This window comes from Vidua macroura, chromosome 25 (assembly GCF_024509145.1).
Source record: "Vidua macroura isolate BioBank_ID:100142 chromosome 25, ASM2450914v1, whole genome shotgun sequence".
NCBI lineage: Eukaryota > Metazoa > Chordata > Aves > Passeriformes > Viduidae > Vidua > Vidua macroura.
The window spans coordinates 1,672,393-1,687,551 of record NC_071595.1 but is presented as its reverse complement, the minus strand read 5'-3'; the positions used below and the strand labels follow the sequence as shown (position 1 = coordinate 1,687,551).

General features: G+C 61.3%; 1 protein-coding gene across 1 annotated transcript; it reads right to left on the bottom strand.

Moving 5' to 3' along the window:
- Window positions 1-1,059: 1,059 nt before the first annotated feature.
- On the bottom strand, window positions 1,060-14,628 carry KCNQ4 (potassium voltage-gated channel subfamily Q member 4). The gene is made up of 14 exons (XM_053999106.1): window positions 14,624-14,628; window positions 12,847-12,937; window positions 11,727-11,853; window positions 8,784-8,959; window positions 8,588-8,713; window positions 8,383-8,493; window positions 8,181-8,276; window positions 7,876-7,964; window positions 5,368-5,424; window positions 3,963-4,183; window positions 3,768-3,870; window positions 3,546-3,677; window positions 3,302-3,440; window positions 1,060-3,208 (listed from the first exon to the last, which is right to left on the bottom strand). The coding sequence occupies exons 1-14, from the start codon at window positions 14,626-14,628 to the stop codon at window positions 2,990-2,992; spliced, it is 1,692 nt and encodes a 563-aa protein (XP_053855081.1). The 3' UTR covers window positions 1,060-2,989.
- Between the last annotated feature and the right edge of the window lie 531 nt (window positions 14,629-15,159).

Genomic DNA, 15,159 nt, shown 5'->3' with positions numbered 1-15,159 from the left:
GTGACGGCGGGAGGCAGAGCCGCGGGCTGGCACACACCCCCTGCCCGGCCTGTGCCACCGTCCCGGCCGTGCTGGGGGAGGGACAAGCTGCCAGGACCCCGTCCCCACTGCTCAGAGCCACGGGAAGAGCCCACACGCCCGGCTGGGTTGGCCCTGGCTTGCCCCGGGCTCTGCCGAGCTGCCGCCCCCGCGGGGTGCGGGGTGAAGATCCCACAGCCGCAGGGATGGATCCCTCCAAACCCACTCGGGAAAGCTGCCCACTCCTCTGGGAGCACCGCGAGGGGCCGGTACAGTGCCCCCCAAAGCCAGCCCCCCAGGGACCGCACCCCACTCATCGGGCACTCCGCGGAACCGGGGTGCTGCAGCCCCCCCGAGCCCCCCATCCCCGAGCGGGGCACGGAGGTGCTGCCCCCGCAGCGCTCGGCTCCGAGGCGATCCTGGAGCGAGTTTCTTGGCAGGAGGCAGCCAGGAAAGGCAGGGACTGAGCCGCGGCCAGCCCCGGCTTCCTCCCGGGCCAGCGGCACGGGAAGGGGCCGCCTCAGCCCCCGACATCGCAGGCTGCAGGGCGTGCTGTCCTCGGGGGGTGCCAGCTCACAGCCATGGGGCGAAGCTTTGCTGTCCTTAGAGGGGTTTGGGGCTCCTGGGGAAGGGGGCTCCACCCTCACCTCCCTGGGACGGCCTTGGGGACGTCGCAGCGACGTCGCCATTTGGAGGGGACACCCCAAATAGGCAGGTGGGGCACAGCCCTTCCCGGGGCAGCGGCCCTTCCCTGTAAGGTGCCAAAAAAGCAGCGCACGGCTCCTTCTGCGGTGACACCAGCCCTGCACCCGCGCACGCACAGGATGGAGCTGGGCTCTCAATCCCATCTCGGTGCGTTTCTGCAGCTTAAGGGGTCAGGGAGGCGTCCGGACATTTGTGTCCCCTGCCGGACATTTGTGTCCCCCGGCCGGACGTTGCTGTCCCCTGGCCGCGGCTCGGTGGCAGGGCAGGAGTGCCACCTCTCGGGAGCGCCGGGAGACAGACGGCAGCAGGCGGGCAGCCTCTACTCCAAATTTTAATGAAACAAATAAGTTAATAAGTTAATCAAGTGAGGTAACTACCGCTGGCTCGGGGGTCTGCGGGGACCAGCCAGCCCCGGGAGCGGGGTTCTAAGGGTTAATTCCTGCGTGCGGCTGCGGGCAAAGCTGTCACATGCACCTCGCCCCACGGCCACCCACCCAGCGCTGTCCCCTGGTGTGGCACCGCCCCGGGCACCCCCGGGCCGAGGGCAGGAGCAGGGTGGGGGCGTTCAAGCAGCTCTGGCACGGCCCGCGCTGGCCACATGCGAGGGCGAGGGAACGAGCAGGGTCAGGAGCCCGCAGTGCCCGGAGCAGAGGCACGGGAGAAGGGGGTGCGAACCCCACGGTGCCAAGCCCAGAGAGGGGCGGCGCTGGCGGCGGGGGGAGCAGCCCAGGACAGAGCCCGGCACTGTGGGGTGACCACCGAGCCCCCCCTGGAGCCTCGGCTGCCGCCCCAGCCTGGCTCTTTGGCACAGCCCCGGCGGCGCCGGACTGGGAAGCAGCGCCGGGACTGGGAGCGGGGCGGCGCAGGGATTTGGGGCAGCGCGGGAGCTGTCGCGGCTCTGCTGTAGGTGACATGCAAGGACACCGCCCTGTCCCCCTCCAGGGGGACCCCTGTCCCCCTCCAGGCCCGACCCGTGCTCCCCGGACCACAGAGGGGACAGGGACAGGGACAAACTGAGCACCGCAGGACCCAGCCGGGAGGGAATCCTCTAAGCAGGAGTAAGGGCTGGGACACAGGGGGAGGGACAGCGCCTGTCCCCACAGCCCCTGCTCAGCTTCCTGGCTCCAGGGCCACCCCCCCGGGCAGCACAGTCCAGCCCTGGGAGCTGGCAGGGGGTTGCTTATTGCCTATGGCCCCTCGGGTTGCTCTTCCCAGGGGTGTTGCATATTAAGACATTATTGCATAAATATATATATATATATATATATCTTCTATATATATATTGCCCTGGGAGCATGCACGGGCAGGCAGAAGGCTCTGCTGTGCTTCTGGAGAGGTGCAGCCTGGGGAGGGGGGACAGGCCCCTGCTCCCCACACTGGGGACCCCGAGTGAGGCGGGTAAAACCACCCTGGGTCGTGCCCCCACACACCTGCACCGGCAGCAAGAGGGAGATGGGACCTTGCATAGCTGGTGGTGGCCCCGGCTCAGCTCTGGGGGACCAGGCAGGACCTGTCCTGAGGGCTGGGGCTCAAACCAAACCCCAGGGGATGGGGCCAGCCCAGAGCATCCCCACCGCAGCTGGGGAGCAGCCAGGACCCCGGAGCTGAGGGGTGCCATCCTGCAGGAAGCCAGGAACACCCCCAGGAACATCCCAGGAGCATCCCAGAAGAATCCCGGGAACACCCCAGGAATATTCCAGGAGCACCCCAGGAACATCCCCAAGAACATCCCAGGAGCATCTTCAGGAATATCCCAGGAATATTCCAGGAGCACCTCAGGAACATCCCAGGAGGATCCCAGGAGCACCTCGGGAGCATCTCAGGAATATCCCAGGAATATCCCAGGAGCACCTCAGGAACATCCCAGGAGGATCCCAGGAGCACCTCGGGAGCATCTCAGGAATATCCCAGGAATATCCCAGGAGCATCCCAGGAACATCCCAGGAGGATCCCAGGAGCACCTCGGGAGCATCTCAGGAATATCCCAGGAATATCCCAGGAGCATCCCAGGAACATCCCAGGAGGATCCCAGGAGCACCTCGGGAGCATCTCAGGAATATCCCAGGAGCATCCCAGAAACGCCCCAGGAGCTTGGGCTGGCCATGCCACAGTGCCACGGGCACCCCGCTGCAGCCGTGTCCCCGCAAAGGAAGACTCGGTTCAAGTAACACGGCGAGGGGACAGCGAGGGGACAGCGAGGGGACAGCGCCACGCCGCTCCCAGTGCCCCATGCCAGGCGGGCAGGGTCCGTCCCGCTGCCTTCTGCTCAGTCCATGTTGGCGCTGGCCGACCTGGAGATGCTGAGGGTCTGGGCGGACACGGAGATGTCCTCGTGCTCCACGGGGCTCTGGTAGTCGGAGGTGATGTCGGGCTCGCCGGGCGGCGCCCGCACTGCGGCCAGGACGAAGGAGTTGGCGGAGCCCTTGCGGAGGCACTGCGAGTAGAGGCCGAGCAGCAGGTCCAGCTTGTGCTCGATGGATTGCACCTGCAAGGGCCGCGGGGCGGGGCTCAGCCGGGGGCAGGGGCTCGGCTCGCCCTCCGAAGGGACGGGGACACTCCCGGCGTGTCCCCTCCTGACCTGCCGCTCCACTTTGACCACGCGCCCCATCATGCTGAGCTCGTCCACCAGCTCCGCCTCCAGCGCCGGCTTCTCCCCCTTCTCCCGAACCTTCTTGTCCGCGGGCAGCGCCCGATCCCTGCCCACGATCTGGTCCACGCTGGCAGAGGAGGGAAGCGGCAGAGCCCATCCATCACTCCCAAGGGCTCGGGAGCCCTCCAGGGAATGCGGGAGAACCCCCAGGGTCACCTGCGGGGCACCTCACCGCGTCTGCAGGCTCTTGATCCTGCCCAGCATGTCCAGGTGTCCGGCCGAGTACTGCTCGATGACGTCCTTGACGTCGTAGGGACGCAAGGTCTCCTTGAACTTCCTCTTGGCCACCAGGAATTTCAGGATCCTGCGGGGACAGCCGGGCTGGAGGCAGGAACGGGGCGCCCGGGGGGGGAGCTCTGTGCACACCGGGGGACACGGGAGGGGACAGTCTCACCTGACGGCCCGGATGAGGGTCTTCACTGCCGGCATGATGTCCTCGAAGGTCAGGTCGCACGGGGAGCTCCTCTCCTCGCCACTGTCCTCCGGCGGGCAGTCGGCTGTGGGTGCCAAGAGCGGGTGGATGGCAGACCCCGAGGACTGTCCCCAACCCCACAGTGTCCCTCAGACCCCCCCCCAGCCCGGGGCTCACCCTCAGCCGGGGTCCGCGGCTTGAGCCTCAGGGACGCTCGGAATCGGGTGCGGTCGTTGAAGCTCCAGCTTTTCTGCACCTTGGTGGGGCTGGAGGCCTCGGCCACGTCCTCGGTGCTGGGGGAGCGGTGCAGGGGCGGCCCCAGGTGCTGCTGCTGGCCGCGGCTGCCCTGGCGCTGCGAGCTGCTCAGCCGGATCCGCTCCTTGATGCCCATCTTGCTGCTGCGCGGGGACAGCGGGAGGGCGGTGTCACGGCCGTGGGGACGGGGACAGGGACGAGGTGGCCCCTGTTTGAAGTGGGGGCGGCCGTGCTGAGCTCACAGAGAGCCCCCGGCAGGTGATGGGCACGAGCCGGGCCAGGAGCAGGCGGTTCCTGCAGGGGCAGCTCCTTTAAATCCCTTTTTTTTTTTTTGGTCCCAAGAGCAGAGAAAGGTGACAGACAGGGAGAGAGGGGACAGGCAGGCGTGGCAGCAGGGGACACGCGGCAGGGCCATCACTGAGCTCTGCTCCTGCTCCATCCCTGCTGGCACGGGATGTCCAAACCCGGCCAAGCTGCTTCATCCTCCTCCTCCTCCTCCAGGCTGCACCTCCCAGTCCAGGCTCTGCTCCCGCCCTACCGCGAGCTCTGCTCCCAAACCCAGCTGCAGTTTCGGGTTGGGGGGAAACACCAGGCATTGTTTATGCAGGACCTACTCAAAACCCCCATATTTTGCATGGTGAGGGAGACCCCAAACGCAGCCCAGGGGGACGCGCAGGGAAGGACCCTAAAGCCGGGGAGGACGCGGAGTGAATCCCACACCCGCTGCAGGACAGGCTCCACAAAACCCAGGTGTTTGGGGACATTCCTGGGTTTCCTCAGGCAGGGCAAGGCAGGGATACAGGCAGGGTCCTGGCAGGGATACAGGCAGGGTCCTGGCAGGAATACAGGCAGGAATACAGGCAGGGATACAGGCAGGAATACAGACAGGGTCCTGGCAGGGATACAGGCAGGGATACAAGCAGGGTCCTGGCAGGGTACGGGGCTCGCAGCCCTTCCCCACACAGAGTGGCTGCCCCACATCCCACACATTCCCAGGCTGGGAAGGGGCTGTGTCCCGGGAATCAGGCCGCAGCACACAGCTGGGATTGATGGGATTTCTGGGGTGTACCCACGTGCCGCAGATTGCTGCCACCAGCCCGTGCTCATCCACGTTGCAACGGGGAAACTGAGGCAGTAAGGGACAGCGGGGACAGCCAGCTCAGCCCAGGCCGTGCTCAGCCCTCCCTGCCCTACGGAGGGACCCCCAGTTCAGCCTCCACCCGCCGTGCCTCGGTCCCCAGCCCCGTCCATGCCGCAGGCACGCAGGCAGGGAGTGCATCCATGCATCCCGAGGCTCCCGTCGGGCGGGACGGGCGGGACACGGTACCTCCGTCTCCACGTGCCCCACGTCTGCAAGAGCCTCCTCTTACCACTAAAGATGGGGCTGGAGGGGCAGGGCAGAGACACAGGAGAAAAGAGAAATCAGCCGCGGGCGGCGGGGAGCGGCGGAGCGTCCCGGGCCACCGCGCTCCCGTGGCCGCAGTGCCACCGCGGGTGCGACACCGCCGCTGCCAGGGCACGATGTTTGCGTGGGTCCTGCATAAACACCTGTGCGCTTCCTCGGCTCTGCCAGAAGCATCTGGGCACAGCCCCCGAGCAGAGGGACCGTGGTGGCCCCGCGAACCCCGCCGGGCTCGGCCGGGGGCTCCCCGCGGCCGGGGGCGAGCGTTACCTGAGGCGTAAACACCTGTGGGGCTGCGCGTCCTCCTCACTCCAGCTTGGGGGGCAGAGAGGGGGGCACGGCGGGTTTGCGGGAGGGTGGAGGGATGGAGAGGAGGAGGAGGAGGAGGGTGAGCGGGAGAGGGGGAGGAGAGAGAGAAGATGAGATGTTATGAGAGGCGGTGCTCGCGGGGGAGATGGGCGGGCTCAGACCCCCGAGGGAGGGTTCGGTCCTTCCCCTGCCAGTCCCTGCTTGGTCACAGAGCCCAGGGAGGAGCCTCCCAAGCCCCGAACTCACCTGGGGGAGCAGGTCCCGCTCAGCCGCCCACCTGCAGCCTCAGCCCTGCCGGTGTGGCAGCACGGCGGGGAAACTGAGGCACGAGGCCTCTCCCCACCTAACCCTGGCGCCGGCCCGATGTCCTGGCAGGGTGGCCAGCGCTGGTGGCACGCTGGGAACTCCTCTTCAGGCAGAGGGGACAAGGGACACGGTGCAGAGCAGCTGCCACCCGCAGCAGGGCAGCCTCGAGCCCTCCCTTCTCTCCTCACGGGCACGGGAGCCTTTCCCAGCCCCAGGCTCTGGGATTTGCTCTTTCCCGGGCTCTGGAACTCTGCCCCGTGGCTCCATCCCACCGGGATGGCACCACTGCCCTTGCCAAGGGGCTTCCTGCCACTCTCGTCGCCCTGTGCCACATGCCGGGGTGACGGCCACATGAAGAGGGCAGCGAGGTGACCTCACCAAGGTACAACAGCCCAGGGCGTCCCTCGGGGGCAAATCCGCCCCTTCTGGAGCCGGAATGGAGCTGGGAGCAGCACCGGGAGCGGGAGGGATGCCCAGCACCAGGAGCAGCGCCAGTTTGGCGTGGTGGCACCTCGGGGTCTGGTGTGGCAGTGACAGTGACATCTCAGAGCAGAGGAGACAGAGCAGAGAGGAGGGAGAACACGGGGGCCGTCCCCTCCTACCTTTCCCCTGAACACACGGCCAGGCTGAAGCTTTTCTGGGCAGGGGTGAAGGAGTGATAGGGCGGTGGGGCTCTGTCAGGCCATTTTTTCACCTCTGAATTCCTAAATCCTCCGTTGCGAACCCGGTGCAAATGCTCAAACATAAGGACCAGCTCTCTGAGGTCGGGGTGAAATAAAAAGGGGGAGAAATTAAAATTCCCGAAGCAAACAAAACCAGCAAAGCGAGGCTGAACGGCGCTGGGTCCTCCTGAGCGCGAACCAAAGCAAAAACGGAGCAAAACAAAACAAAACAAAACAAAACAAAAAAAATCAGCATTTTTGTTCAAAAGACCGTTTCTTAATTGGGGGTGATGGGGCTGGGGAAGGGTCCTGGGACAGGATTCCACAGAAGGAAGAGTTGGACGTGCTGAGGGGGATGGATCAGGCAAGGACAAACCTGGGACGGGGTGGGGACATGGGGACCTGTCACCATCAGATCCTGGGCTCCAGGCAGAAGGGGAAAGCTCAGAGCCAGCAGGGATGGAATCTGGCTCTGTGTGAATTCCACTGCAGGGAAAACGGCTCCTGGCACAGCAGGGGGTGGGCAGCAGAGCCCCCAGAGGTGCCCAGGATGTGGGGTGATGCTCGGGAAGCTGGGACTCGGGACTGTGGCTGTTGAAAGCCCTGCCTTTGGAAAAAATCAAGAGTGGGACAGAAGGGTGAATTTGTCACACGGCCAGAGCAGGGCGAGCAGGAGGGCAGGGATGCTCACGGGGATGTGACAAACCCTCGGGATCTGGAAGAGAGGTCTGGAAAACCTTTGGGGAAGCCTTTGATCCACCCACAGCGGCAAAATCCCAGGGATCACGGGCGGGACGCGCTGCAGGAACGGGACACGGGGCTCCCACTGGATCCCCCCGTGTCCAGCTGGGTCCACACCTGGAACCAGCTCCTGTCCGCCTGCAGCTCCACCACCACGGCCTGTGGGGTCCCCGAGGCACCACCCCGCTCCCTGTGGTGCTGGAGGAAGGTTATGGATGGGGTGAGACGGGATGGGATGGGCGCTGTGAGGATGACGAGGATGAAGGAGGCTCCTTCAGCAGACTCCCATCCTGGGAAGATGTCGGTGCTGCTCGACCCCACCGAGCCCCCGGGGGTTCCACAAGGTCCCTCTTGGTTTCCCAGGCTCTTCAACCCCACGGGGACCCCCGCCCAGCCCTCACCCCCTCCCGCCTACCTGAAGGCGGGCAGGAGGCTGTCGTAGTAACACCACGTGGCCGTCAGGTACACCCGGCTGGCATCCGTGGAGTACAGGCGCCAGGCAGCCTGCGGGGAGCGAGATTCCCGGAAATCGGGATCCATCGGGGTGGGAGAACCCTCCCGGACCCCTCCATCCATCCGGGCCCCCGCAGGAGGCAGCGACCAGCCCGCAGGATCTCGGTGCTGGATGTGGAGCCGGGAGTTTGGGCGGGCAGAGCAGACCAGGGGACAGCAGAGCATTCCCGGGAAGGGGTGGGGTGGGACACGCCAGCCCTGCCTCACCTGGATCAGGTTGGCCGCCGGCGTCCGCCTCTTCTCAAAGTGCTTCTGCCGATGCTGCTCCTGCACTTTGAGGGCGAAGCCGGAGCCCAGGATGCCCTGGGGACGGGAGGGGACAGAGCTGTGAGTGCCAGCACAGACCCACGCAGTGCCCATTTCCCACCCCCCGTTTCTGCAGAGGGGACCCTCTCCCGGCCCTACTCACGGCAGGCAGGGCGAAGAAGGAGATGCCGAGCAGGGCGAATCCGGCCGCCAGCATCCGGCCCAGCCACGTCTGCGGCGCTTTGTCCCCGTAGCCGATGGTGGTCAGGGTCACCTGCCCGGGGGCACAGCAGCGGGGGGCCTGCAGGGCGCTCCCCCACCACAGCCCCATCCCACCCTGCCGGGGGGGCCGCGGGGGCCGAGCTTACCGTGCCCCACCAGAGGGAATCGGCGTAGGTGGCGAACTGCACGTTGGCGTCTTTCTCGGCCAGGTAGACGAGGAAGGAGGCGAAGATGAGCACCAGGAAGCCGATGTACCAGGCGGTGATGAGCTCCTGCGGGGCACGGGGCGGCTCAGCCGCGATGCCTGAGCTCAGGGGATGTCCCCGGGTGCTTTTTTCTCACCTTGCTGTGGGCGTAGACGACGGAGCCCAGCAGCTTCCAGGTGCCGCCGCGGCGGTCCATGCGCACCATGCGCAGGATCTGCAGGAAGCGCATGCTGCGCAGCGCCGACGTGGCGAAGATGTTGCCCTGCGTGCCCGCGGCGATGACGGCCACCGAGGCGATGAAGACGATGAAATCTGAGGGCACAGAGAGGCTCAGAGCGGTGCGTGGGTCATCCCGGACTCCGCCCGTAAAAATCAACAACAAAATCCCCTGCGAAGTTGCCGTGCTGTCGCCCTGGTTATCAAGAGTTTTCCAAAGCCCTTCTGAGTTTACATTCTCGTAGAGAGCTTTCTCACACAACTTTCTGTAAACAACCTGTTGTTTTGCATTCTTTCATAGAGGCGGAGAAATTTGATGCACAGGTAGTTTGTCCAGTGTCGTTGGAGAGGTGGCACGTTCACCCTCCAATGCACTGGCGCCTTTTGAGAACTATAAAAGATCGGAGTCAGAAAAAATAAATTAGTCTCATCATCGTGACCACATCAAGGCTGTGGTGCGTCGTTTTTGCTTGTGTCATCTGGTGACACCGTGCTGTACTGATGAGTTGTATTATCAATGTGTTATTAGATGGTAAAGGGTTTGAACGTGAACCCTGTGAGGGAGCTGGGGTTGTTCAGCCTGGAAAAAAGGAGGCTCAGGGGTGACCTTATCACTCTAACACCGCGTGAAAGGAGGCTGAGGACGCAGGAGTCCGTCTCTTCTCCCAGGCAACCAGTGAAGGAACAAGGGGAAATGGGCTCAAGTTGCACAAGGGAAAGTTCAGGTTGGATATTAGAAAAAAAAATTTCTTCACTGAAAGAGTGGTCAAGCATTGGAACAACCTAATATATTCTACTGTTATATTATCATTCCCCATTTGCCAGGAAAATATTCTTTCCCTAGAAACTTTCCGGCTTGCTTTCGCTGAATATAAAATTTGAAAAAACTTCAAAGCTTTAAAGGTTCTACTAAAGAAAACTGTTAGGCTCTAAATGATTGTACTTTACCGTACACTTTTAGGTGGCATTACGTATATTCCACCAACTGGAGATATTGACTCAAACACACCAGCAGAGAGATGTGGAATCCTCTGAATCCTCCCGCTCAGGGAAATCCCCAGGGCCTCGCCTCGGAAGAATCTGCCATAGAGTTTTCCCCATCTGCCGTAGAGTTTTCCCCACCTGGGCTGACAGAGAGGACTCAGCCCGTGGTGCTCTGCAGCACTGCTGCCAATCCACATCAGATTGCCTCCCCCACCGGCCAGTTCACGGAATTTACACAATCACTGGGTTGGAAGAGACCTTAAAGATCATCGAGTCCAACCCATGCCCTAATGTAGGAATGTGCCCCTTGTTGACAGAGTAAACAAGTTACCCTTGGTCTCCTTAAAAAGGACAAAAGCCCAGAAGTTTCTCTCCTCAATTTGGTTAAAAGACACCTCATAGGACCTTGGGGACTTCACTTCAAACTTAAGGATAGCTAATTAGACAAGAGCCAGAAAGTCCCGCCTGAGCAATTCACTAGAAAAAGAAGTAAATCACTTTTGTGAAGTGTTTAAGCAGGAGCAAGAAGCTCTTGCCCTGGCTCGGTTTTTCGCTGTAAAGAGCTTTGTTATTTTGCTTTTTATTAAAACTTTTTTTTGTTTCCAACACTGTCACAGGAGCCGTGTTGCTTCTTTTATGCCACCTGAGGTAGCTGAGCTATCACGAGTATGATGCTTATCTCTGAGAGATTTTGAGACCTGGCTTGAAGAGAAAAAGCATCACCCTAACACCACAACTAAACCATGGCACCGAGCGCCACTGCTGACACTGCCCACCCCAATTTTTCATCTCTCATCCCCACTACAGGTTGCTGCCCTTTGCCCACCCCTGTTGGGCACTGACCCCATCCCGTGCACACCACATGGCTCTGTCTTTGTCCCTGACCCCTTTGCAATAAACCTTTGCTGGAATGCATCGTGCAAAGACCCTTCCTGTCCTTCCTCTGCCGAGCTATCCGCGATGGACTCGGACTTGGAACGGCTGCTCTGCTGGCCTGACTCCCAGCGCCTTCGAAGAAGGCTGCAGCATTTCTACCACCCTGCTGTTAAAAACGGGGCCACAGACCCGCTACTAAAAGTGATTTCAGCATCTATTATAATAAAAAGAAAGGCCTAAAGCAAGGGGGCCCGTGGGCTGAGCAGGAGCGTTCCTGTCGAGGACGCTGCAGCACCAGCGCTGAGTCCTCTTGAGCAGCGATGTCCCCGACGTTCCAGGTGGAGCAGCACGGGTTCACGGGGTCAGATGCCCTCTTTTTATCCTGTTTTTCATCCCTCTGGATTGGTTTATGTTTGGATCCTTCATTCACATGAAGGTTTAAGGCGCTTGATTGGCCCATTACAGCTCTACCCAAGCTGGCTCCTTCGCCTGGGTGGGGTGGTGCGCTTCACTCAGGTGCAATATTTCTTATAACGACCCTTTTAACCCCTTTGACTGTGGAGAGCTTTGTAGAGGACTGGTTAAGGGATAAAGGACATGATTCAGTTCAGTTAATTAAGCGGGCCTCATGCCTCCAGGTCATTGTGCCCTTGAGGGCAGGTGTTATACATAACAAGATGCGTAACCAGGGTCTGCAGACACAAAATCAAAAGGCAGCAACCACAGGCGTGAGGAACATGCCACCACGGAAAGTACCGAGAGGCGGGACTGATCTTCATTGCACAAACCAATAAGGAGCTTAGCTTTTGCAATGTGTATGAGCCTTATTAATTATGGTTATAAATGTACTCGCATGCTTTGAATAAACGTTGTTGATCATCATCGGATGCGCTTGTCTCCCACATTTGACCACAACCAAACTAACAGCGCAGGCTCAACAATCACCAACCGTTTCACAACCTGTTTTTAACGCCGCGAGAGAGAGAGAGGGCTGGCGCCGTACCTATGACGCAGAAGGGTTTCCTGGCGAAGCGGAAGCGGCCGCGCCAGCCGCGGTAGCGGCAGCAGCAGCCGGCGGCCCACACACGGATGATGTACTCCATGCCGAACACCACGATCATCACGAATTCCTGCCGGGGGGGAAAGGGGGGAAAAAGGGGCTAGGGAGATGTGGCGTTCCCACTCTCTGGACAGAGAGGCACAATTCTGCCTCTTGGGAGAAGCACAAAGAAGAGAAAACAATCTTTATCTCTGCCCCTTTGTTCTCCCCATGTGGAATGTGGTGTGGAGCTTGTTCACCTGCAGGGATTGCTGGGCTGGATTCTGGTGAAGGTTGTTTGGGGTCAGTGCCCAGTGGGATCCAGCTGTGCTGGGCTCTCAGCAGAGTCCCAGTTTGAGTTAGTTAGAGAGGTGAGTAAGAAGTGAGTATGTAGAATGGGATAGTATCTCTTTAAATAGTATATTAATGGAATATAGTATAGTTTTAATAAAGCTGTCCTTCAGCCTCCTGCTCTGGAGCAGACAGCAGCATTTCTTCCCCACTGGGGTTCACCACATTTTTTACTATAGGGAGAGTGGAGGGGCTCAGATTTGAGGGGGGGCAAAGTGAATTGGGCTGAGCGCGGCGCGGGGTGGCCCCACCAAGGCCACCGGAGCCGCACGGGAGCTGCGGCCGTCGGGGCTGCGCGGGAATCGCCGCTCTCCTCCTCGCCCCGAGCTGGGTCCTTTTCCTCCGCTGTCAGCATTGTCCTCCTACCTCTCGCACAAACAAGCCCCCGTTCTGCTTACTCGCAGGAAAGTCACAAGGACCTTCCCAATTTAGTCTCCGTCACTCGGGAGAAGTCCCTGCGTCAGCTCTTTCTGACAGTTTGGGGGAAAGTTGCCTTTTTTAGCCCCTCGTGCTCTGCCTTTTCCAGCGGTTGGTGCGCGGAGGGACAATGGTGGGATGGGCCGCCACGAGCCGCGGTGACACTCACTGCCAGGCCACCCCCGAGGTGCCATCGGGCCATCAGGGACTCGCAGTGAGGTCACAGGGGTCCTGCCCGCGATCTTGCCCCGTATCTTGTAGGATGTAAAGTGGGGAGAGGAAACCCGAGCACCAGCCCCGCTCCTGCATCACTCACCAGGATGAAGAGGCACTCGTTGGCCAATTTCTGGTGCTCCTGGATGGTGGAGAAGACCGACAGCACCAGGCAGCTGAAGACGAGGAGGAATCTGGAAGGACAAAGTGTCAGTGGGGGCACAGGGACGGCCAGGGGACCCCAGCCCGCAGTGCTGCCCCCTCTCACAGCCTGGACCCCCCAGTCAAGATGTCCCCAGGTGGTGGCAGAGCCACTGGGGACACATTTTGCCTCTAGATGGTGGCATGGAGCCTTTGGGGAGCCCAGGAGCCGCCGTGGGGCTCGGTGCCAGCTCTGCCGCAGCCCTGCAGCTTCTTAATTAAAGGCAGGGAGGGACCCGGGGGGGGGGGGGGTCCTGCACTGTGGAAGGTTCTGGTGCTGCAGGAAGGGGACCAGAGCTCCTCAGGAGTGTCCCCAGCATCACTGCCACCGCGGGGACAAGCCAGCAACACCTGGGAAGTGAAAAGTCCCCAGGAACAGCTCTGAGGCTGCTCCTCCCCGAGCGCTGGGCTCAGGCACGAGGGACTTTGGCCCATTTAAAATAAGGAGGGGAATTAAAAAAAAAAAAAGAAAAAAAAAGAAAAAAAAAAAAAAGAAAAAAAGAAAGTCGACTCTGAAGCTGAAGCAAATGAATCCTCCAAAAATACATTTTTTTTTCCCCTGATCCAGCGATTCTAAAAAAGGAAGGAGGAGGGTTTGTGCCACCGGCCCACGTGACGGCGAGCAAAGGGCCACTCACTGCTCCGTCACCGCCGCTCCAGGATGGCACCAGGGGCTCTGGCCACACTACGCTGGGTGGCACTGGCACAGCCTGGCTGAGCCCTGGTGGCCCTGGCACCTTGTCCTCGAGCTGGTGGCACCCATCTCAGCCCCAGTTCTCAGGGTGACAATGCCCGGGGGCCATCGGGGGTGAAGGAAACCTCCCCGAAACAATGACGGTGGGGAAGGCGACATCTCCTCAATTAATCCGGGGGAAATCTGTGGCGGGCTCAGCCCCTGCCCGGGAGGATGTTCCCATCTCTTTTTGATGTGGGATTTTCGGGCAGAACCAGCTGCCTGGGCCATCGGAGGGGTGAATCCTGTCCCAGCTGTCCCAGCTGTCCCAGTGCCACTGGGAAGGCACCAGGGGACACAGCAGAGTGGGGCCGATGCTCTGTCCCTCGGTGGCACCATCCAGGACCCCTCCCCACTGACCCCACAGCCCCGTGTGGGGCTGGGGGCTCCCAAACCCAGCCTGGCATGAGGGGGATGAGGGTGGCACAGCCTAAAAGGGGACAGCTGGGTCCTTTTCCCCCAAAACGCTGCTGGAGGTGGGACCGGCAGCAAAATAAATCCTTGGGAATGGGAGAAGGGCTGGTTGCAGAGCAGGGAGCAGGGAGAGCTGGAGCCAGGAAGGGGCCAGGGGTGTCACAGCCGTGTCACCACCCTGTCCTCACCGCGCTGCTGCTCTCCCGGGCACTCCCCACCCGCGAGGCAGAAGGTTGGAGCCGGCTCCTTCTCCCTCTGAATTATTAATTGGGGTTTTTTTTTTCCTCCAGCGCAGCAGTTCTGGAGCGAACCCCCGCAGGGAACAGCGGCACCCCCGCGGCACGGGCAGGGCGTGCAGGGCCCCGGGCTGAGGAGCAAAAACCACGGCCCAGGGCAGAGCTCGGAGCTTCGTGCATCATCAGCAATAAAAGATTATCCAAGCGGGATTTAGCAGGCAATTACACGGGCAGCGGAGCACAAAGCAGAGGAGAAGGCAGAAATCTCCCAGCCCGCAAAGATTTGTGCCCCTCACCTCATCCAGCGAGCAGGGAGGGGTCACCCCCCCGTGCCTGGGCACACGTGGGGACTTTGCTGTGGGTGGCAAAGTCTGGAGCACCGCCGTGATGGAAACCTGGCCCCGCTGAGGGGTGGGGAAACCTCCCAGGCGGATTTGGGGAAACACAGAGGCATGAGAGGTCCCACGGGGCTGGCTGGGAAAGGAACTTTCTGGGAACGCATCACCTGCTAGGAATTAACTTGTAAAGCCTGGGCAAACGCCCCGTCCCGGCTGCCCGCGGCGCTTAAGCGGCTTAGGGAAGGGTCAGATGCCTGAAGGCAGCGAGGGGAGCCAGGAACCAGCATCCCCCATCCCTCCCGGGCAGGAATTCTGCTCTCAGCCCGCTCCACCAAGCACCCAGGGGGGTTTTTACACCCTCAGCCCTCCATCAAACCCCCCTGGGGACCGGCAGTGCCAGGCTCCCATCCCAGTTCGCTGCTCTTCCCACCCTCCAAGAGGAGCTGGAAAACCGAGGAATGCTGGCAGGGGAATGGGGAGGGGGCAGAGAGAGG